The sequence below is a fragment of the Arabidopsis thaliana genome (assembly GCF_000001735.4).
Source record: "Arabidopsis thaliana chromosome 1 sequence".
Lineage (NCBI taxonomy): Eukaryota > Viridiplantae > Streptophyta > Magnoliopsida > Brassicales > Brassicaceae > Arabidopsis > Arabidopsis thaliana.
Genome location: NC_003070.9, coordinates 23,870,869 through 23,890,325, shown reverse-complemented (window position 1 = coordinate 23,890,325; position 19,457 = coordinate 23,870,869). Strand labels below are relative to the sequence as shown.

The 19,457-nt window shown below is 33.1% G+C and overlaps 6 protein-coding genes across 9 annotated transcripts; all 6 read right to left on the bottom strand.

The window, feature by feature from the left end:
- Positions 1-193: 193 nt before the first annotated feature.
- On the bottom strand, positions 194-1,494 carry AT1G64370 (filaggrin-like protein). Its single transcript, NM_105112.4, has one exon. The coding sequence runs from the start codon at positions 1,357-1,359 to the stop codon at positions 823-825; it is 537 nt and encodes a 178-aa protein (NP_564833.1). The 5' UTR covers positions 1,360-1,494; the 3' UTR covers positions 194-822.
- A 216-nt stretch (positions 1,495-1,710) lies between these two features.
- Positions 1,711-2,517, bottom strand: AT1G64360 (uncharacterized protein). The gene is made up of 2 exons (NM_105111.5): positions 2,137-2,517; positions 1,711-2,035 (listed from the first exon to the last, which is right to left on the bottom strand). The coding sequence occupies exon 1, from the start codon at positions 2,396-2,398 to the stop codon at positions 2,141-2,143; it is 258 nt and encodes an 85-aa protein (NP_564832.1). The 5' UTR covers positions 2,399-2,517; the 3' UTR covers positions 1,711-2,035; positions 2,137-2,140.
- A 485-nt stretch (positions 2,518-3,002) lies between these two features.
- On the bottom strand, positions 3,003-4,344 carry AT1G64355 (1-acyl-sn-glycerol-3-phosphate acyltransferase). Of its 3 annotated transcripts, NM_105110.4 has the most exons (3): positions 3,793-4,344; positions 3,654-3,671; positions 3,003-3,538 (listed from the first exon to the last, which is right to left on the bottom strand). In NM_105110.4, exons 1-3 carry the CDS (start codon positions 4,172-4,174, stop codon positions 3,339-3,341), a joined length of 600 nt encoding a protein of 199 aa, NP_564831.2. In that variant the 5' UTR covers positions 4,175-4,344; the 3' UTR covers positions 3,003-3,338. The 3 variants fall into 3 exon arrangements, with proteins under 3 accessions (NP_564831.2, NP_001321243.1, NP_001031230.1); NM_001334158.1 differs by having other exon boundaries at positions 3,079-3,538; positions 3,654-4,239; NM_001036153.2 differs by having other exon boundaries at positions 3,114-3,671; positions 3,793-4,271.
- Positions 4,345-6,971: 2,627 nt separating this feature from the next.
- On the bottom strand, positions 6,972-8,814 carry SEH1H (Transducin/WD40 repeat-like superfamily protein). The gene is made up of 7 exons (NM_105109.4): positions 8,474-8,814; positions 8,300-8,400; positions 8,144-8,221; positions 7,910-8,065; positions 7,709-7,821; positions 7,485-7,611; positions 6,972-7,387 (listed from the first exon to the last, which is right to left on the bottom strand). The coding sequence occupies exons 1-7, from the start codon at positions 8,742-8,744 to the stop codon at positions 7,253-7,255; spliced, it is 981 nt and encodes a 326-aa protein (NP_564830.1). The 5' UTR covers positions 8,745-8,814; the 3' UTR covers positions 6,972-7,252.
- A 438-nt stretch (positions 8,815-9,252) lies between these two features.
- Positions 9,253-12,260, bottom strand: AT1G64340 (Serine/Threonine-kinase; the record flags this gene model as incomplete). 2 transcript variants are annotated; one of them, NM_001334157.1, is made up of 3 exons in its annotated part: positions 9,253-9,701; positions 11,288-11,836; positions 11,982-12,260. In NM_001334157.1, 3 exons carry the CDS (start codon positions 12,199-12,201, stop codon positions 9,691-9,693), a joined length of 780 nt encoding a protein of 259 aa, NP_001320923.1. In that variant the 3' UTR covers positions 9,253-9,690. The 2 variants fall into 2 exon arrangements, with proteins under 2 accessions (NP_001320923.1, NP_176616.2); NM_105108.2 differs by having other exon boundaries at positions 11,970-12,201.
- A 3,864-nt stretch (positions 12,261-16,124) lies between these two features.
- On the bottom strand, positions 16,125-19,441 carry AT1G64330 (myosin heavy chain-like protein). The gene is made up of 3 exons (NM_105107.4): positions 19,337-19,441; positions 18,061-18,220; positions 16,125-17,929 (listed from the first exon to the last, which is right to left on the bottom strand). The coding sequence occupies exons 2-3, from the start codon at positions 18,152-18,154 to the stop codon at positions 16,356-16,358; spliced, it is 1,668 nt and encodes a 555-aa protein (NP_176615.1). The 5' UTR covers positions 18,155-18,220; positions 19,337-19,441; the 3' UTR covers positions 16,125-16,355.
- Positions 19,442-19,457: the final 16 nt, after the last annotated feature.

Genomic DNA, 19,457 nt, shown 5'->3' with positions numbered 1-19,457 from the left:
TTCAGAATTAAGTTTGATCCAACCCACATTAGACCAACTTTGCAAATACTGAATCGGAACCATGCCAATGCCAAATCCGTTAAACTTGACATCATATTGGTGTTTAGTGAAAAGAATAAAAATAAAATATTGGTGTTTAGTGGTTAATTGTAGTTTGGTGGTACGCATGTCCAGATAATCAGTCCGGACCTAAATCTTAAGAAAATAAAACCAAATCTTGACCTTTAAACTAAACATGTCACAGACGAAAATAACACAACATTTCCATCTCTCTATACATAATATAATATTTTCATTTAAATTCGTTTTTTTCTTCCTCCTAAGCATTTGAAAGTGTTAATACTCCATAGCACACTGTTGCTGCCAGAATTATCAACAGCAACAACGAAATGAACTAGCTAAACAAGTTTCATCTAAAGTAATCTAAGAAAAAAGAAAAAAATTATAACAGAAATAAAAATATAAAATTCAAAAGCAAAATTTAGATTTTGTTAGGCTAAGGCTATATCCTTTGTTTTTAATGGCCCATAATGCAAGCCATTCAGCCGTAAACTGTACATACTATGGTGAGTTTGTAACATAAGGCATTAACCCTCCTTTGGTTAATTTGACCGGAGATTGTTCAGATTTTCTCCACCGTATATACGATGGTAGTTTTGTAGGGTTTGCAACAAAACTATAAAAGTAGATTCATGTAGTAGCGAGGTTATATAGGACACACAAAGACAACCACCTAAGTGATTTTATTTTAAGTATTACATCCAAGTACTTAATTTAGTCACTCTTAGAAGCGTTACTTTCTTCAGAGCAAGCATATGATATTCAGTCGCTGTCGCTACCGCTGCTGCTTCCACTCTCATTACCACTGCCATGCCCATCCTTGTTCTTCTTCTTGTGCTCACTTTTCCTCCTATGTTTCTTCTCACCATTGTTAATGAACATTCCAAGGCCATTAAGACCACTGTTTGTCTCATGAGTTTTCTTCTGGTCATGTTGCCCCAAGAGCTTCCCATGTCCTTGACTCTTTTTAGCCTCTTGGCTCTTGTGTTGCCCTAGAAACGTGCCTAGCCCACTCTGACCCTTTTGGCCATTTTGACCCTTGAAGAGCCCATCAAGAAACCCACCGTGGCTACGGTGGTTCAAAGTCGGGCTAAGCCCATATACTGGGCGACTCTGGCTTTGGCTATATCCCTCACGGTTTTGGTTATAACCCTCACGGTTATGGATCTGGCCATATCCCCCACGGCTCTGGCTCTGGCCATATCCCTCGTGGTTGTGGCTCTGGCTCTGGCCATAACCATTGCGTTGGCCTTGAGCCACCTCGTAGTAGTCTTTCTCACGGTTTTCGTAGTACTGCATTGTTGTAAAGAAGATGTGATTTTATGGTTTGTATTTGTGTTGTTTGTGGATTTTCGTATGAGCTTTTGATGTCTATATATACTATTGATATTTTCATAAGAGTTGCTGAAATCAAATAGCTAGGCTACATTTGCTAGTGGATCTGTCTTTATCTTGAAATTGTTCTTTAGTTTAAAGTTAGCTAAAATTGAATCAATTCGAATGGCATTTTCTTTTTACCTAACTTGGATGTCAATTACAGAATTGGTTCCCAATTATAGGTGTCCAAGATTCAGATTCTTTGATTCATATTGATCATTGCAATCTAGAAGACTATAACATGTGGAATTGTTACAATTTTTTTATTTTTGTTTTGGTGTGGTGTGGAATTGTTACAATTGTTCTCATCTCTTACAGTATTGTAAAAGATTAAGCTTTTTTTTATATATAATTAATATGTTCATAATAATAGAAGTATAGGTAGAGTTATGTAACATACTCATTCCATAAGTGCTTTGTATAAATACTGCATGAAAGCACAATGAGACTATAATCATTGATATGTTCATGCGTCATCATCCATCCTTGGATTCTTATTTATTACATTCAGACATAGTACATAATTTATATGGGCATTATTCAACTAGCTAGTGAGCCTGCATGTCTTCGTTTCTCACTTTTACGTAGCACTGCCCATCTGAAAAACATAACGCAAAATATGTAAAATTAACAATAATTGATATATCTACGAATTTAAAGCGTCTTTTAAATCTTGATTATAGAGTTCAAACCGCTTACATGATTAGTAATTAGGGAAGTGTTTGCGGCTGAAGCTATTGATGGGACCAGTTCCTTTTGCGGTGCCGGTGAGGTTATAATTAGAACGGGCTTTGCCAGAATAAACCGGTTCGTCCCAGTCAGAGTCGCTGCGGGCAACGAATTCAGTGTAACCTCCAACAGTCATGGGGGCTCCTTCGTTGTCCGAATCAGAGTCCGACTTCTCGTGGGTCATGTTTCGGCCCATTTCAGTTGGTTTCTTCTCTACTTTTCTAAACGACATTGTTTCACCTGCTAAGTGTCTTTTTTCTGTTCTCTTAGGTAAAATGTATTGCCTTGGTGAATTCTTATCCGAGAGTTAAGGTTCCATATTTATAGATGAACTTGCATGTTGTATTAACGTATGTACATTGTTTGGATTCCTCAAGCTTCTGTTACATCATTTTATGAATTAGATTCATTTCAAGTGGATGAGATTTACAATCTTCACCTTTTGTGTTTTGACTATATGTGTTACTATCAGTATAGATAAGTATACGTTACAACAAAAATTCACTTGAAAGACGATTTTTCTTTTGTGTCGTTTATGTTAAAGTCGTGATGACCACTACATTCTACCAAATATATGTCTTTTTTTTTGTGATTTGTATCCTTGGACCAAAGAAATGTTCTGAATTCCTTGTATCATATGTATTAATTTTTATGGTGTGTAATGAACTAGTTCCAAGTTTCATGCAACTTTTTCTTTACTAGGCAAAAATCTTTAGTATCAGCCGTTGATGATCCTCTTCTACCATTCCTCTCCATAATATGATAAATAGTAATACCATTCCCAATATGGTTTTGGCCTCAACAAGGTTCTTCTCTTTTGATCAGAGCTTGTTTTAAGGTTTTTTGCCAACCCCTATCAATCATAATGGGCACAAAAAAGTTCTTACTATGTGTTAAATGCTAATTATTGCAAAAGAACCTCAACCTTTTCTTCTCCATCAAGCTTTGAACAATATTCCAATAGTAACTAAATGCCATTTCTCAATCGGATTTATACCTCCACAAAATGATACTTTAGCATATTAAGGAGAAAAAGACCAAATAAGAACAAAACACATCTAACTAGCGTTGAACTCATGCATCTAAAATGGGAATTAGATGGGCGTCGACTATATATAATCTAATTAAAAAACAAGTGAAACTCCATAATTAAAAAATTTACATTTGTTTTACTACACTGAAGATTTCCCTTGTTCTTGAGTTGTTGGAACTTCATCATCATTACCAAGTTTATCATCATCATCATCTTGAGACTTCCTCAGAGCTTGTCTAAGACCCAACACGATAAACAAATTGGTAAGAGCAAGAAGTGATTCAGCTCCTCCGTGTAACCAATCAACATTCGACAACGATGTTCCATAATGCACCTTAGCTGAAATCATTCATTATCATTTATCAAACCCCATTTAAACAATTTTCAAGAACCATTACAAATTTAAAAATCAACAAGAAGAAGATTAAGGTTTTATAATGTTGAAGGAAATTACCATAAATCCCAGCTGGAACTGCATCCCATCAAATCAACAAAGCCAAGGAAAAAAAACAGAGGAAGGATCAAGATCGCTATTTAAAAAACAGAGCATGCGTTTACGATTTGGCCGCAAACGCTGAAAACAGAGTACTTACTTGTAGCTCCAACGAAGGCAAGCAAGAAGTAGAAACCGAAAAGTGTGAGTTTTGGAGCTGATTTGGATTTAGTGAGGAAATAGAGAAAGCCAATGTAAGGAAACAGAGATACAGCGAAGAGTTGTGATGCTATGCTCTGTGAATCAATGGTTGGAGCCCATGGATCCACCGGAAACATCCCTCCTGCGTCACACACGATTGATACTCTCAAATAATCTCTTCTTGCGTTCTTCTCCTTCGTCTCGGTGAAGTGGAAGAAGAAGCTTTTGTTTCTAGAGATTGAGACAGTGGACTGAGAAAGCCCCCGAGTGGTGAACGGAGATGAGCCCACGAATCTAACGGCTGAGATTAGCGTCGGAGAATTAGAGTTTATCAGAATCATGTCTCTCGGTTACTCTCGCGGTGAGAGAAGGAAAGAGTTGGTGGATGTGAGGAGGAGAGAAAGAAAAGAAGATAGAGTATAACTTTTTGCCTTTTTTGATCTGTGATTCTGTGTAAAAAAACAAAATCAAGGATTTGCGTTTAACTTTTTTTACTAGAAGTGGACCCATGCGGGTTTAGTGATATATATTACAACTTTATATTTTGTAAATTACATCAGTTTTAGATATTGTTTATTTATTCCAATACAGTTTAAGAATATATGAAATTTAATTGATGAAAAAGTGGTTATATAAAAATGAAAGAAAAATTATATATGATAAAAAGTGGTGATAAAATATTTTAGTATTTGACATCATAGCGGTTTGAATATTAAACTATCCGAATATATATCAAAATATAAAATAACTATATGTAAATTTAAAACTAAAATATTTATGATTATTTACTGCATTAGTTTAGGTCAAACGTATTGTTTTATTTTGTTATTGATTGTAATTTGTCGCAAATCTTTACCATTTCACTTTAATATATTTTTTAAGTGATTACACGTTACTGATACACATACAATAATCAACATTTATACTGCAATTTTTAAAATTATGTAATCACATTATATAATTTTTTAGATTTCGTTCTCTAATAATCACAACAATTAAAGATAATAATAAACTAATATCTATCTGATAAATAAATTGTATCCATCTTCCACCTCTTCACACTCATGATAGTTTGTTCAGCTATCCTTTTTCCACCTTTCAACTTAGAAAGCAAACAAATGCAGCAATCAATCGATACAAGTAGACCATGGCAATCTACCAATATAAGACGTCTAGAGACATATCATCAAGAAACCTAGTTTAGCATAGAGCTTTTCTTATTTCCATATAGATTCCTCTAAAGTATTATAAAAAGAGGGTTTTATACCTTCACTCGTCGCAGACTGAGATTCTTGAACATACTTTTCAACTTCTTCTTCAACTTCTTTTTCAACTTTTTCTTCAACTTTGCTCTTATGTTTGATATTGATAGGACGATACTCCTTTTCCTTAGGTTGATAAAAGTCAGCAGAGTGTAAATCTATTGGCATCTATAAAGAACTCAGGAGCAAGTCTCATAGACACTTTCTTTATAAGCTTTGTCTTCTCTTTTTACACCTTTCTTTACTTTGATTTTCCGAGCTCTTCAACTCTTCCACAAGAGCTGAAATGTTCTCTTCGTCTTGCAACCGCAAGTAAGTTGTCAACGCTTGGGAGAAGTCCTCCTTGGTCACATGAGGCTCATATTCAAAAGCTATAGTGCATCCCTCATCCTTAAGGTCTGTTCAAAAGCTGATCTGTTCCAATTTGAGTTTATTCAAAAGCTGATCTGTTCCAATTTGAGTTTATGAATTTCAAATTGCAAGCGCAAATAAGACTTGAGGGATTTTTACTCAAACTCAAGAGGAAAATGTAATTTGAACGAGAAATAGATGAGATAAAATTGGTAATATGACCATTGCATTACAATATTAAATAAGAGACACTTTTTTTACAAAAGATACAAACAAAATTGAGTTTTGTTTTTATTTTCTTATTATTTAGACCCTTCAAATATTTGTTTTGATTACGTGGAAACGAGAAAATAATACATGTTTGGACTTGTACATCCAAAATGTGAGTAGTTCAACATTTGTACAAATTTTTTAAGAGAGGAGTTGTCGCTTTGATCTCGATGTCATAGAGACGGAGCGACAAAAATCTTGTAACAAAACAGCAAATCGGCCAATGTCTAGCCACCAAATTTTGTCAATTGCTAGAAATAGCCACCGATTAGCTACTAAAATATTTTTGACATATTGGTGGCTAATCGGTGGCTGATTAGCTATTGATAATATTGGTAGTTAAGTTGTGGCTAATCAGCCACAAATTCATGATTGATTTTTTTGTGGCCACAAGCTTTAAAAAATTAAATTGTTTTTTCATCATAACGACAAAAAACAGAGGCTAAATTGGTAGCCAACTTGAATAGAAACCGATATCACAGTGGCTAAACGGTGGTAGATTTACAAAGGTAAATTGGGATCATAGTCAGAAGATGACCATAATAAAAATGTTGTGGTTGATGGTATATTGATTAAGTAAAAGAACATGTAGTAGAAACAACTATAGAGAAAGGTATGAAAATAACAATATTTATACAATTGTTGAAAGAACGATGACGACGAAAACTATATTTCAACCCGATTCGAAGACGAGTGGAGGATATGCTTTAACCGATATTGAGTGATATGTTATCTAGCTTTAACCTAACATTTAATTTATGTGTATGAATATTGGTAATTTAACTTATAAATTGATTTTCATATGTAAGTTAATTTTTTTTAGTTATATTATTAATTAAGTTTAAACATCACAATTACAAAATATTTAAATTTAGAATAGAATTTTAATTTAAAAGTCAAAAACATGAATATACCTGACTTGTCCATATAATGAGTATAACAATATGAAGTTAAAGAAACATGTTTTGGGGTTTAGGGTAATCATGTGGCCAACGAAAATCAGTGGCGAATTGGAGATTTGGTGGAGGCCAAATCTTAAATTAGAGACGTTGGGCTCAAGTTAAGGCCTTATGGGTTCCACGTGCTACCATGATCCGTATCGCAGACAAGGGAATCACCATTATTAACTCAAGGATCGATAATAAAATATATGTTTCTGTGATGAACGGTACCACTCTCCAACATCTCTAACACATTCTCCAAAACCATTCTCAATATCAGTATCACGATCTCTGTTTGTTGTGGTTTTTGATATCTGTGATTGCAAACGATCCCACTGAGTTGTCTAAATTTATAGGCGCTTATGCTTTTGTTCTTCTTCATCTTTCACCAAATTGACACCAAACCAAATTAACAAAGACTACATGATTTCGTTTATGCTTTTGGGTCTAAGCTACAGTGTTTCGTTTCCACACGTCTAAAATCACATCAACTTGTAGACTAGTCTTTAAAGTCGAAACAAAACTGAGCAATACTGTCAAATAGTGTGTGGGAAATGGAACGAACATGTTTTTGGACAAAACGGTGATGCGGGACTTAGGAGGGAACTGGTTCAAGCGTGGCCTGCTCATGCCACTCACCGTTTAAGTTTGACTGCCACAATTTGACCATTCCATCACTTCCAGTGCTAGCTAAAGTCATGCCACTCATGTCCCATTCCATTTGCCAAACCTGACAAGGAAAAACAAAAACTAGTGTAATTTAGTTATGTTTTATGCCAAAATTGCAAATCAAACCCTATAATTAAGTTCTCAGCGGAATTTGATACCTCGCCTTGATGGCCAGAAAGCGAGGAGACCTTCTTTACTGGAAGCCTTCCTTCAAGATCAGGAGCTAGACCAACATGCCATATTCCTATGCCTTTATGAGTTGCAACGGCAACAACCTCGTATGGTCTGTATTCAAAGATATCCAAAAAGAGGTTTAGTTTGAAAGTCTCAAGACAGCAACAACCTCGTATGGTCTCTACTCAACCAAGATTGTTTGAATTACCGGCCAATATTCGGAGCCCATGACAAAGCATAAACTGGATCACCTTTGTCTTCTGGTAAGGCTAATTCTGCTACTGCCAACCATCTGTTATGAGCTTCATCAAACTCCCAAATCTAAAACAACAAAATAAATGATGATGATTCCTTCTATTCGATTCCCAGTTCAAAGAGAGTGAGATAAAAGTCTCAATTCAAAATATACCTTGGAAGAGTTAAGATGTGGAGAGTCAGAGTTGAAGGCTAAAACAAAGCTTGGTTCTTGCTCTTCACCTTTCATCGGATTCCAAGAAACAGAAGCAGATAAGCTTGAAGGTTTACCGAGCGTCGATAGAGAATCGATAACATTCTGAAACTCAGCCTACAGAGAGAATGGTGAGAAGTAAGACAAGAGTAGAAATCGATAGAAACAACAACAACTTATAGAAAGATAAGATACCTGAAGTTGCCAATTCTTTAGCTCCAATGGATTCAAGAGCTCAAAAACCCTAAGGTACCCATCAGAATATGCAGCAACCTGCAAAAATAATCAATGAATCATTCATAGATGTTTAGCAGAAGAGCTTGTTCAACATCTCAAAACAAAATCTCTCACCATCTTTAGACTCTTTCTGGAAACTCCAAATTGAACATCGAGCACTTGGCTAGACTTATTCTTCATACTCTTACACAATTTCCATTCAAGACCATGTGCGTCTACCAAAAACAAAACAACTCTATAAGATAAAACAGAACAACAATCATGGAGATTTCTTCACAAAGAGGTTACCTTCAGAGAGCTCCTCCCAAATCGATAAGCTCCCGTCTTCGCAAACGCAGGCTACTGCGTCGCCGTACTCTGAAGGCAACCAAACGATCTTTACGATACTCGATTCACTAACCCTAACTTTGGAAGTGCAACTGAAAGTCGAAGAAGACGAAGTAGAGGATTCGTATATAGAAAGTTTTCCGTTGAGAGATCCGGCGGCTAAACGGTCGCCGGATTGATTCCAGGAGGAACATGTGGTGCCAGAATCTAGCGTCGCCATTGATTTCGCCATTTTCGCCTCCGATGAGCTTCAGCGATTTTTTTCGTTTAATTCGAATTATCAAGACTTGGGCCAAAATATTGGGCCTGTTATGCATTTAACTGGCCTATTTATGCAATCGACTAATCGCATTTGTTGAAATTGACTCTTCCATAATTTCCTATTGGACCGTTAGCCGATACAAAACGTAATTTTTTATTAAATATTTTCTTAACTTTTTTTAATCTTATACATTAATAAAAAATAATTGTAAAGTTTAAAATTATTAAGATTTTATTAATGATAAAAATCTTAATAAATATTGTTTTTACACTTTTGAACTATTGTGTTTTATTATCACAACTTTTCGTTAAAATATTAACGGTTATTTTAATAAATAGTAAGATTGTCGGTTCCTTTGTTCAACCCAAATTATGTAGCCATATAAGATATGTTTTCTATGCTACCTCACACAAAACATAAGGTGTTGCTTTATATGGTGAAATATCTGTACAATTTCAAAAATAATAATATCTTGATTCAACTTCAAAATTGATTAGAAGTGTCATTATATAAATATATATACAATAAAATTTCTATAAATATTTGAACCACTCTACAAATAACATCTAGTCTCAACAAGTATCAGCTACTAATTTTAATGATACAGATTCTACAACATGATGGTTAATACTTGGCCTTGGATTTCAATGAAAGCATCCAAGAGGGATTGCAGATCCGCTTCAAGTTCTTTAGCCAAACTGAAGTTGAATTAGTGTAGGCATCCAAGAGGCGTTCTTGAGCTGCTTCTGGATGGAGGTGAGAGATAACTGTTGTCATGTCGTCGAGGATGGATTCCTTGGCTTTATGTCTCTAGACGTCGGTGGTGATAGTTGGGTCACTGTTGTTCGCAGAGCTGCCTCCAACAATGTAAGAGCCATCCTGCCAGTTGCTCAAGCCCCATCAACATCTTCTCCGGTTATCCCGAAACTGAAACCAAGACTCATCACACATTCGCGCATAGAGGAAAGTTTAAAACTTGTAGACGATTGGGAGCAGAACCAATCTTACTTGCCCACTTTATTACAAAAAATTTCACTACGATTTTTACATATAAAAAAAATCAAATATGATGTTTTAATGCTAATATAAAAAATTGGCCCAATTTCTTGATTCTCATTTCACTTTTATTTGATTATTTTATATTATTAAAATATATGTACTAATATTTTTGAAATACATATTTACTCTTTATTCAAGTCGGATTTGTTTTTAATTTTGACCAAAAAATCTTCAATCAGATATTTTTTTTGTGACAAAACCCAAAAATAAATTAATTCATAAAATCGGTAAAATGTATATTTCTTAACTAATTATTATGCCTAAAATTTTTATTACGGCATATCCTTAACTACTATTACATATAAGAAAATCAAATATGATGATTTAATGTTAATATAAAAAATTGTGCCAATTTTTAAAAATCTCTCTACCTAATTTAAACATAAATATATGATTTTCATTTCATTTTTATTTGATTTTACATTATTTTATTTGAAGTATTATAAAATATATATGCTTAACAAAATTTTAGTTTTTTCTGATATGATGTGATTAATGTTTTTCATAAATGGACATATATTACTCAAGTAATGAAGAAAAAAGTATGTGTACAATCTAAAATATAACCAAATAATAAATTATTAATTTTTTTTTTAATTTTAATAAAATAAATTGACCCACGTGCTAATATAAACTTGAATTTTACTAACACAAAATAAGTACTAATTTGGATATTTATTTATTTTAAATTATTCCATCAATTTTGTTCCTCGATTTTAGACGATTTATCGTTTGGTGTAGGTTTAACTAAGAATAAAATAATGTAAAAAATAATATTGTTTGTATATCCAAATAATATCAAAAACCATATAAAAAACAAAATAATAATAGACTTAAATATCAAAAACTTACACCTTATTACAAACCATACATAATTAATCATTATTTTCTAACCAAAAAACAACAAAAACAAAAGTATTAGATATAGTCTAAATTCATCGATTTATAAAAAACAGAATAAATTATTAATCTTGCAATGTATATTGAATTATATGTCTTTTAAATAAACGTATTATTAAAAAAATAAACAAATTGATGTTTAATTTTAAGAGAGGGAGTTATATGATAGGACAAGTTTGGATCGATCTTAATACGAGACGGTATATACAAGTCAAATTTTAGAATTAACAATCAAAATACAATTATAATTTTAAACGCTAAAGAAAACAAAAATTACTTAACATTGAAAACTTTAGTTATTAAAAATTGATCCACGGTTTATCAAATTCAAACATAAGTTTATACCTATAAAATATAAAAATACAACAATATCAAAAGTTTATAACAAAAAGTATATATATTTATCTTGCGAGTCATATTCTAGTAATAGTATGTTTTTGGAAGCCATAATAGTTATTTATTTAAAGGCTATTTTAATCATCATACTAATGTTTAGTGACTTAACTGCGGTATAGTATTATAATCAAATGAAAATAATTAAGAAGATGATATACCAACGAGCCGACTCTGCGGGATTCGCTCGGACGTTGTTTTCCTAACAAGCGAGTTGATCTCTGAGCCAACCATCTCTGTTGACTCTCCAGACTCGGGGATCGTGGTGAGTGAGCCCGTCTTGTCAAAAACAACGTAGTATTTGTCCATGTCTACACCGCTATGACCTGTCTTAAACAGAGCGTTTGATTGTTTCTGTTTGAACATTGATTTAATGAGTTTCCCGAGAGAACGTGAGATCTTCTTGGTAGGGGATTGTTGCTTCTTGGTTGAAGAAGATGTTGTTTCTGACGGTGGAGGAGGAGAAGAGAGGTGAGGCATGGACATGGATCTAGCTGAGGAAGAGATGGCTGAGTTGAGTTGGCGATTGAAAGAGTTGAGCTCGAACGAGTCGTAGAGTGTGCTTTCGCAGTCCCATACTTTCCTATTCTTCATCTTATCAAGATTGGTACTCTCTTCTGTGTTTAGTTTCGGATTCATGATCACCATCTTGTTCTTTGGGTATGTTTCCATCATTTTAGTGTTTTCTGATCTTTGAATCGAGTTTTTGCCTAGATATAAAAATATGAACTCAAGATGAGATAGATACTGATGCATTAATTTATAAAGAGGGTTCATGAAAAGACAAAAATGATATGTAAATAGAAAGTTCATAATTGATGATATAGCAAATATTTTCAAAACCTGATAACTCACAATTTCCAATCTTGATTTTCATAATATATGATGATGATGATGATGATGATGTCGAGCTCTTAGAAGATTGATCATCTCTTATCGTCTTAGTTTGTCTTAAACCCTCAATGATTTCGAGATGCCCTTTAATCATCATATCATCTTTCTTTGTGATCTTCTTCTCACCCTCCGCTTTTGTTTCCATCTTGGGTGACTCCAAGGCTCTTTGTTTGACCTCCATCTTATTTTTTTTTCTTACTATATGAACCTTTTTTTCTTTGGTAGTGAAGGACCTGAAAGTTATATGGAGATTGGAGAGTGTTCGGTGAAGAACAAAACGCGTAGCCAATACCTTTTTTATGTCTGAAACTTCATCGTAATGAATTTCACGGTCTCTTCATATATCAAATGTGGCAATTAATATATACACACACACAACCTAGATTTTTTTTTTTTTTTTTTAACTAGATCTAAATTTCTTGAATATCGATGTGGCTATGTCCAAAACCAACGATAATTTTATGACATTTTTCTAACCACTGTTTCTATTTTTGGTTTATGGGTAATGTGTTGATTGATAACACTATATTCTGAACCAGAAGATTTTAAACGCCTAACTATTTCCTACGTACGTGATACTGATGCGAGCTTCGTGGCCATTTAACGTGGACAATTTGGAGACGGGAGACAATGCATGACTGGTGAGTATTTGTGTTTCTTTTTCTCTTAAGATATATTAGAATGAGTTTCCTATTTTAGTGATGTTTGGTATGTTATTTATAAGAAGTTATTTCAACAAATGCCCAAATTTAAAATTCATGTGTCATGTCGTGATTGGTTGGGATCTATACTAGACAAAATTTATCTCCAAACATAGCACAATGTGTAATTGGTTACTTTGGATTTAATGCAAGCATGAGAATGGATCACTTGGAATTATAGAGTTTTTGTCATTCTTATAAATAATTATGAATAATATTGTACGTATTAAATTAATTGGATCCTCTCGGTTCAAGGAAAAAGAAACGAAAAAAGGATCCTTATTTTGATGTATATGCCTACGTTAAAGAAAAAAATGCCTAGATTATAAACCTTTAACTAGATTTTAACCCCCGGTATACCGCAGGATGATTTATTTTTTAAAATTAATATATATTAAAACTTGCAAATTTTATTTTTATAAAATATTTATATTTTACAGTTTATAATTGTTATTAAGTAACGGTATACCACGAATCCATGAGATAATTGTTAAAAAACTGAAGTTTTAATCCCTATTAAAACAACATATTAATAATATTTTAAAATTTTATAAATATTGATTCAAATACATCCACCATATAACCCAATTTCAAAATAAAACCCGTTCTGTAATTTCTTTACCCGTCCCGTAATTTTTTTTAAAGTAGTAAGTTTTAAAATTTAAGAATTATTTATTCTATATAAAAGTTTTGCAAATTGTATCATTCTCTAATACATTTATATTTTATAGTTTAATTTTATATATAGTAACATTATACATACCACATAACATTTTTGGTTTTATATAATCTTTTCTAAATTAGGATGATTTGATATGTTTAATAGTAGTGGTCTTAAAAATAATAAATTAAAGATTTAACCCGTATTGAAACTGTGGATTAATTATATTTTACTTTTTATTAATGTTGATTCAAAAACCCGTCCCTCCAAATCCGTCTTGTTAAAAAGCCATTTATTTTATTAATAGTAATTTTATTTATGATATGACTTTGAATTATAATCTAAACATTTTAGCTAATAACATAGAAGTACACCATATTTATTTAATAGGGGAATGTACCATATGACCCGAATGCATTTTTACCCAAATCCACCAAAAAAGTCTTGCAAAAATACTATAGACCCGAATGTACCATATTTTTTTGTGCTAATTTTTATGTGATTAAGATTTAATTTATTTCGTATATAAAATATTAAATTGTTTTACGAACTTAATTGTTTATAATTTGGTAATAGATAGATATTTGAATATTTAGTATATTTTGCTTCAGTTTAGAAAATCTTTGATGACCCGTCTTTAAATCCAATAAGCCCTATAATTAAGAGATGAATATTGTCGTTAAATAATTTTGGTAATCTTAATAATGTCATTAAAAAATTTTGTTTTTGATTAAATTTTTCTAATGATATTATCATGTAATTAATTACAAATGTACTTTTTAAATAATATAGTAGGATGAATTAGGTTCTAACTTGATGACTACTCTGTAGTCGTACCCAATGTCATCACGCAAACCTTAACCAATTAATACAATAAACTTTAATAAAGAAAAGTGTCATGAAATATAAAACTCTATTAGTTGATTCAAAAGAGATCTCTAGAAAGAAAAAGAAATCTCTGGAATTTTAAGTAATAGTTATAATTTTGTTTTGTACAAATGGGCTAACGAATATAATTAGTTTTATGAAATTGTCTTGGTAGGTGTTAAGCCATACAAATATACTACATACTCTTATATATAGACACATACTGTAAATAGATTCATTTGGGTAATTGGTTACATGTTCTAAATCCTAACGCTTAAATTTCTAGACTATTGCCTTGAACAAAATTAATATTTCACGTCGAAACTGTGATGAGATGAATAAGGTATACGAGTGAATACAATTATATATATGGACAACTGATTTGATTTGGAACATAAATTTAGGAGGTGTTATTCGTTAATGGATTTTAATAGAATTGAAATCCAACACTAATCCACTGTTATTCAACTAATGATTCTACATTCAGCTTTAAAATCTAGTGTTATTGAAACTCATATTTGTAAATCATGCTTAATAGATTTTAAAGTTTGGTGTTATTCAATTAAGATTTTAAATATTTCATTAAAATTCAATGTTATTCAAAACTAAAAGACTTGTAAAATCTTTATATATTAATTGATTTGAAACGAAACCTCTTTGGAGTTTCATGAGTAAATCATTAGAATCAAAATCCAAGACATATTGCAGAGATTTTGAAATTCATATAAACATATTCTTAAAAGCAATATCAAAAAACAAATTTAAAGCTTAAAAAATTGACTTTAACTCCATAGTTGAATAACACCAATTTTCTCATAGGTGATTTCGTTTTACGGTTGCAAAAGAGCCACTACCACTCGCAATAAATATACCAACTTTTCGTCCTTTCCAGACCTATACTCAGCCTCGTTGGTCCTCACTCGTCCCTTAGTTTAAGCGAACATAATTCGTCAATCATCTTAATCATGGTACGTAATTAATATCATAGTTACGTATATCATATTTATGTTGAATCGCGTTTGTTATATATATTCGAGTCAGACCATGCAAAACAAATGGATAATTCAATTAATAGAGCAGCTCGAATTGATACCAGCTTATAAAATAGACAAACATTTCTTGCAATATAAATTTATTGGATTAATAGTTTTTAATTAATTTTTGTTAGAATTTGTATGAATAGTTTTATCAATTAATTAATAGTACAAAGTGTTACACCTTGAAATCTCTGGAAGTTGGAACAGCTGGGGCTGCGTGCGGGAGTAGTAAGGTGGATCAGGAACTAAAAAAGGTGGAGAAACTATAACACTTATCTATCTAGAGGTGAACAGCATATATTTACATCTGACACCTTGGAGAAACTCGGCGTAGCTTCTTTAGATCATTGGTGACTCGCAAGTAGTTATTTATTATTTCCTCGTTGAAGAAATTTCAGTTTTCCCATTAGACATGTCATCTGAATTATCAAAGACATATTGGTCCAAGTTACTATTCTGGTTGCTCAATGCTTCTCCCAAACTAAGAGACTTGAACATCAATGAAGTAGTACGTGATGGTAATGAATATAGACATGTTTGCTGGAATCAACTGATTAGTATTCCTCAATGTTTGTTTTCGAGTCTCCAAACTTTCACGTGGTCAGGTTACCATGTCTCCGTAGAAGGGAAAGAGCTGGCCACATATATCTTGAGAAAGTCTTGCTTATTATAGACTGCAACCTCATATTTAATCAACATTGGAATTGTTACTTGTTAGATTTGAAAGACTTCTTTTGTGGATTTGATCTATTAAAGTTTTTGTTGCATTTGATTTTAATGATTATATAGCTTGGTTTAAGCGTTGACAAGGATTTACATATTTAGCTAAATGTGGAAGTTGTTTTTGAAATGAAAATTGCATTCTATATAAATATATATCTTAGAAAACATTATAACAACAATGATGAGTCCAAATCCATCTTTATGATCTTACAACTACAAAACAATCATCACACTTCACCCCAACAAAATAATTCTTCTGACTTAGAAAAACAAAACACAAACACCAATCACAAAATAAACACAGCTAAGCTCTAACTTACAGTTTTGAGAAGAGTTTAAGTCACTTTTAAGCTCGTTGTGACCTTCTTTGTCCTCTTGCCACGACCATTTTCGACAAAACCTCTTCAAGATACTCACAACGGTCTCTATGGTGTTCGATCCATATACATAACTGTCTTATCGCTTCTCTCTTCTCTTCTCCTAATCCCAACAATGTCTCCTTCAACTTCTCCTTCTCTTTCTCCTCTTCTCTTACTTGACCTTCAAGCTTCTTCTCCACCTCTTCCTTCTCCTTCGCCATCTCGTCTTTCTCCTTCTTCATCTCTACCACACACTTCTTCGCCGTCAAGAGCATCTTCGTCGCTTCAACCACTGTTTTCTCGTAGCTTTTGTGCTTCTCTTCAAGTTTTTCAGACAAGGATTGGAACCGGTTTAGTATTGTTGAATCCACTCTCTCTGATATCTCTTTGATCAAACCTCGATATGTTTCGTGGGTTGTTGCGATCTTCTCCTCGAGCAATGCTTGTTCCTCTAAATGCTTAGCTTCTATTCTCTTTAACTCTCCTTCTTTCTCTGTCAACACTTGTTCGGTTACTCTCAGTTTCTGGTTAGACAAACGGAGTTTAACCTCGATGTTACTCATCTTCTCCATCAAACTCTCTATCTCATCTCCTTTCCTCTCCACTTCATTACGTAGACTCTCTACCGTCTCTTCAAGATCTACAATCGCAGATTCCCTGGATGCAACATCTTTACCGGTCTCTTGCATTCTCCTCTCTGTCTCCTCCATCTTTGACATGTACTCCTCCAACATCTCTCGGGCTTGTTTGTAATCATCTGTTAGCTTCTTGATTGTTGCTTCTCGTTCTTCGAACAAACCGTTGATCTGTTTGTGTTCTTGGCTCAGCGTATTGTAAGCAGCTTCTTGCTCTAACAATGCTTTCTGCACATCGTTTATCTGATTCAGTAACGCTGGTTTCTCTTGCTTCTCTCTCTCGAGTTCTGCTTCGGTTTCGTTCTTTTGCCCTTGCAGACGGTTAACTTCTTCCAGTGTACTCTCGTGATCTTTAGCCTTACTCGCAAGCTCTGCTTCCAAACCATCTCTCTCTTTCTTCACATCTTCTAGCTTCTGATTCAGATCAGATTCCGTCTCACCAGCAACTTCAAGTTTCTCATTCAGTTCTTTGTTCTCACTTGTTAACTTCTCAGTTTCAACTCTCAAATTCCCACAAATCTCATCTGATTCCTTTAACTTCTTCAAAATCTCCTGGTGCTCTGATTCAACAGCTTCTTTGTGTTCATCAGTTGTTGCTAACTTCATTTTGAGATCAGCAATTTCAAGATTTGCATCTTCCATCTGTTTCTTTAACAACTCTATCTCATTCTCACCCCGCCCGTTTCTCTTGCTCTTCTTATCTGAATCCGAATCTGAGCTCGAAGAAGAAGAGCTATCGTTCTCTCCTTTTCCATGTACTTTTTTCCTGATCTCACCCGTTAGATCATCGTATTGGTGATACAAAGACTCATACTCTTTGTAGAAGTCTTTCACTAACTCAGCAACCACTAGTCTTTTGGATTCATCTTCCTCAATATCTCCACTCTCAACAATTCCCAAGATTTTCTTCACTTTCTCATCAATTTCTGCATTGTTGATAAAAAAAGAAGAAGGAATTTCTCCATATTAAAACAAGTCTAAAACCAAAAGACCTATGGATTTGGAATGATTTTAATGAAAACAAAAAGTAAACTAACAAGTGCACAAAGAGAATTACCAGTTTTTGTTCCTTTGAGTGATTCACCATTATCAGGATGAAGATGAGGCTCAAAGAAAGATTTCAAGGAGTCTCTAATACTAAGCTTCCTCATTTCTTATCCAATCAAAAGATTCAAGATTTGGAACTAAAAAATCATATCCGGGACATCAAGCACGATCTGTAGATTGCACAATATCACAGAGAAGACATGTGAGAAGAAGCTCTAACTTGTTCAAGACAATTAGGCAATATTTTATTGAAAAAGATACCATCATTTTCAAATGTTTAGTAAACTAATGTTAATTAGGGGCTGAATTTCAATTGGATAGTAACAGAAATGAAATAAAAAAGTAGATGATTCAATTGGAGCCTTGACAAATAGATAGCAGAGCTACAAATATTTAAATCTAAGAGTAAAATATCTTATGTCATAAAGGTGATATTCGTTAAAAGACAGATGGATCCATCCCCACCCCCCTACTGGTAATAAAAGAAACAAATCCAGTTTTGAGGTAAGAAACATTATACTTGCAAAAAATCCAAACTAGCAATGTGATAGTTTAAAAACTAATTACAAAATTGAATATCCAAAATTGCTAATCAGTTTTAGCAAAGGGTCTAATCTGAAGGGAAAATGATTTGATCCTAATTAAGAAATGAACAAGTAATGAATGTAGTGGAGCCAGTAGAGAAACTTTTAAGGGAATGGGAACCAGAAAGCACAGAGAATGATAACAAAAAAGACAGCTATCATCATCATATGAGTTGTTTCTTTTTATGTCTCTATTATACAAAGACAATAATACACTTCCAAATCTTCTTTTGAAACCCCAAAAAAATGTAAAAACAAGTAAAAATTAGCATTTTGAAACAAAGATGCTAACTAGTTTTGAGGTTTCTTTTTCTAACAAGATCCGAATCGAGATTTAGTGGATTTATGCATGAAAGGATTATAACCAAGCGTAACAAAGATCCAAGTACATGAATTACAAATCTGCCAAAAATAGCTATGATTAAGTAACATGAGCAGATTCTTATAGAAATTAAACACACCATTGATAAATACAGCTAAACAATCACCGAAACCACTTAAGAACATAGTAGAAAAAAAAAAAACTTAAGAACACAACCCGAGTTTTTAGCCTATAAAACTCTACAAACAAACAAAAGATGAGCTACTGCACCGGATCGAAGAGTTAGCAAGAACTAGGAACTTGGAATCAAAGATCTAATCAAAACAGAGATATCGAAACTTAGCTCAATCATCAAGTGATCTAAGTATTTTTTTTGTTACCTGGAAGAAGGAGCTCCGGTGACAGAAAAAAACGGTAGCGAATTTATAATAAAATGAAATGAATTTAAAACCGACAAAAGAAATTGAGAGAGAGGAGAAGAAAAGTGGTTCGGTTTTGGAC

Excerpts from the sequence above, each read along its gene's own strand:
- AT1G64370 (NM_105112.4), bottom strand. The coding sequence starts at position 1,359 with ATGCAGTACTACGAAAACCGTGAGAAAGACTACTACGAGGTGGCTCAA.
- AT1G64360 (NM_105111.5), bottom strand. The coding sequence starts at position 2,398 with ATGTCGTTTAGAAAAGTAGAGAAGAAACCAACTGAAATGGGCCGAAAC.
- AT1G64355 (NM_105110.4), bottom strand. The coding sequence starts at position 4,174 with ATGATTCTGATAAACTCTAATTCTCCGACGCTAATCTCAGCCGTTAGA.
- SEH1H (NM_105109.4), bottom strand. The coding sequence starts at position 8,744 with ATGGCGAAATCAATGGCGACGCTAGATTCTGGCACCACATGTTCCTCC. Across the intron at positions 8,401-8,473 it reads TTGGGAGGAGCTCTCTGAAG|ACGCACATGGTCTTGAATGG; the intron begins GTAACCTCTTTG and ends TGTTTTTGGTAG. Across the intron at positions 7,612-7,708 it reads TGGGCTCCGAATATTGGCCG|ACCATACGAGGTTGTTGCCG; the intron begins GTAATTCAAACA and ends CTTTGAATACAG.
- AT1G64330 (NM_105107.4), bottom strand. The coding sequence starts at position 18,154 with ATGAGGAAGCTTAGTATTAGAGACTCCTTGAAATCTTTCTTTGAGCCT. Across the intron at positions 17,930-18,060 it reads ACTCAAAGGAACAAAAACTG|AAATTGATGAGAAAGTGAAG; the intron begins GTAATTCTCTTT and ends TCAACAATGCAG.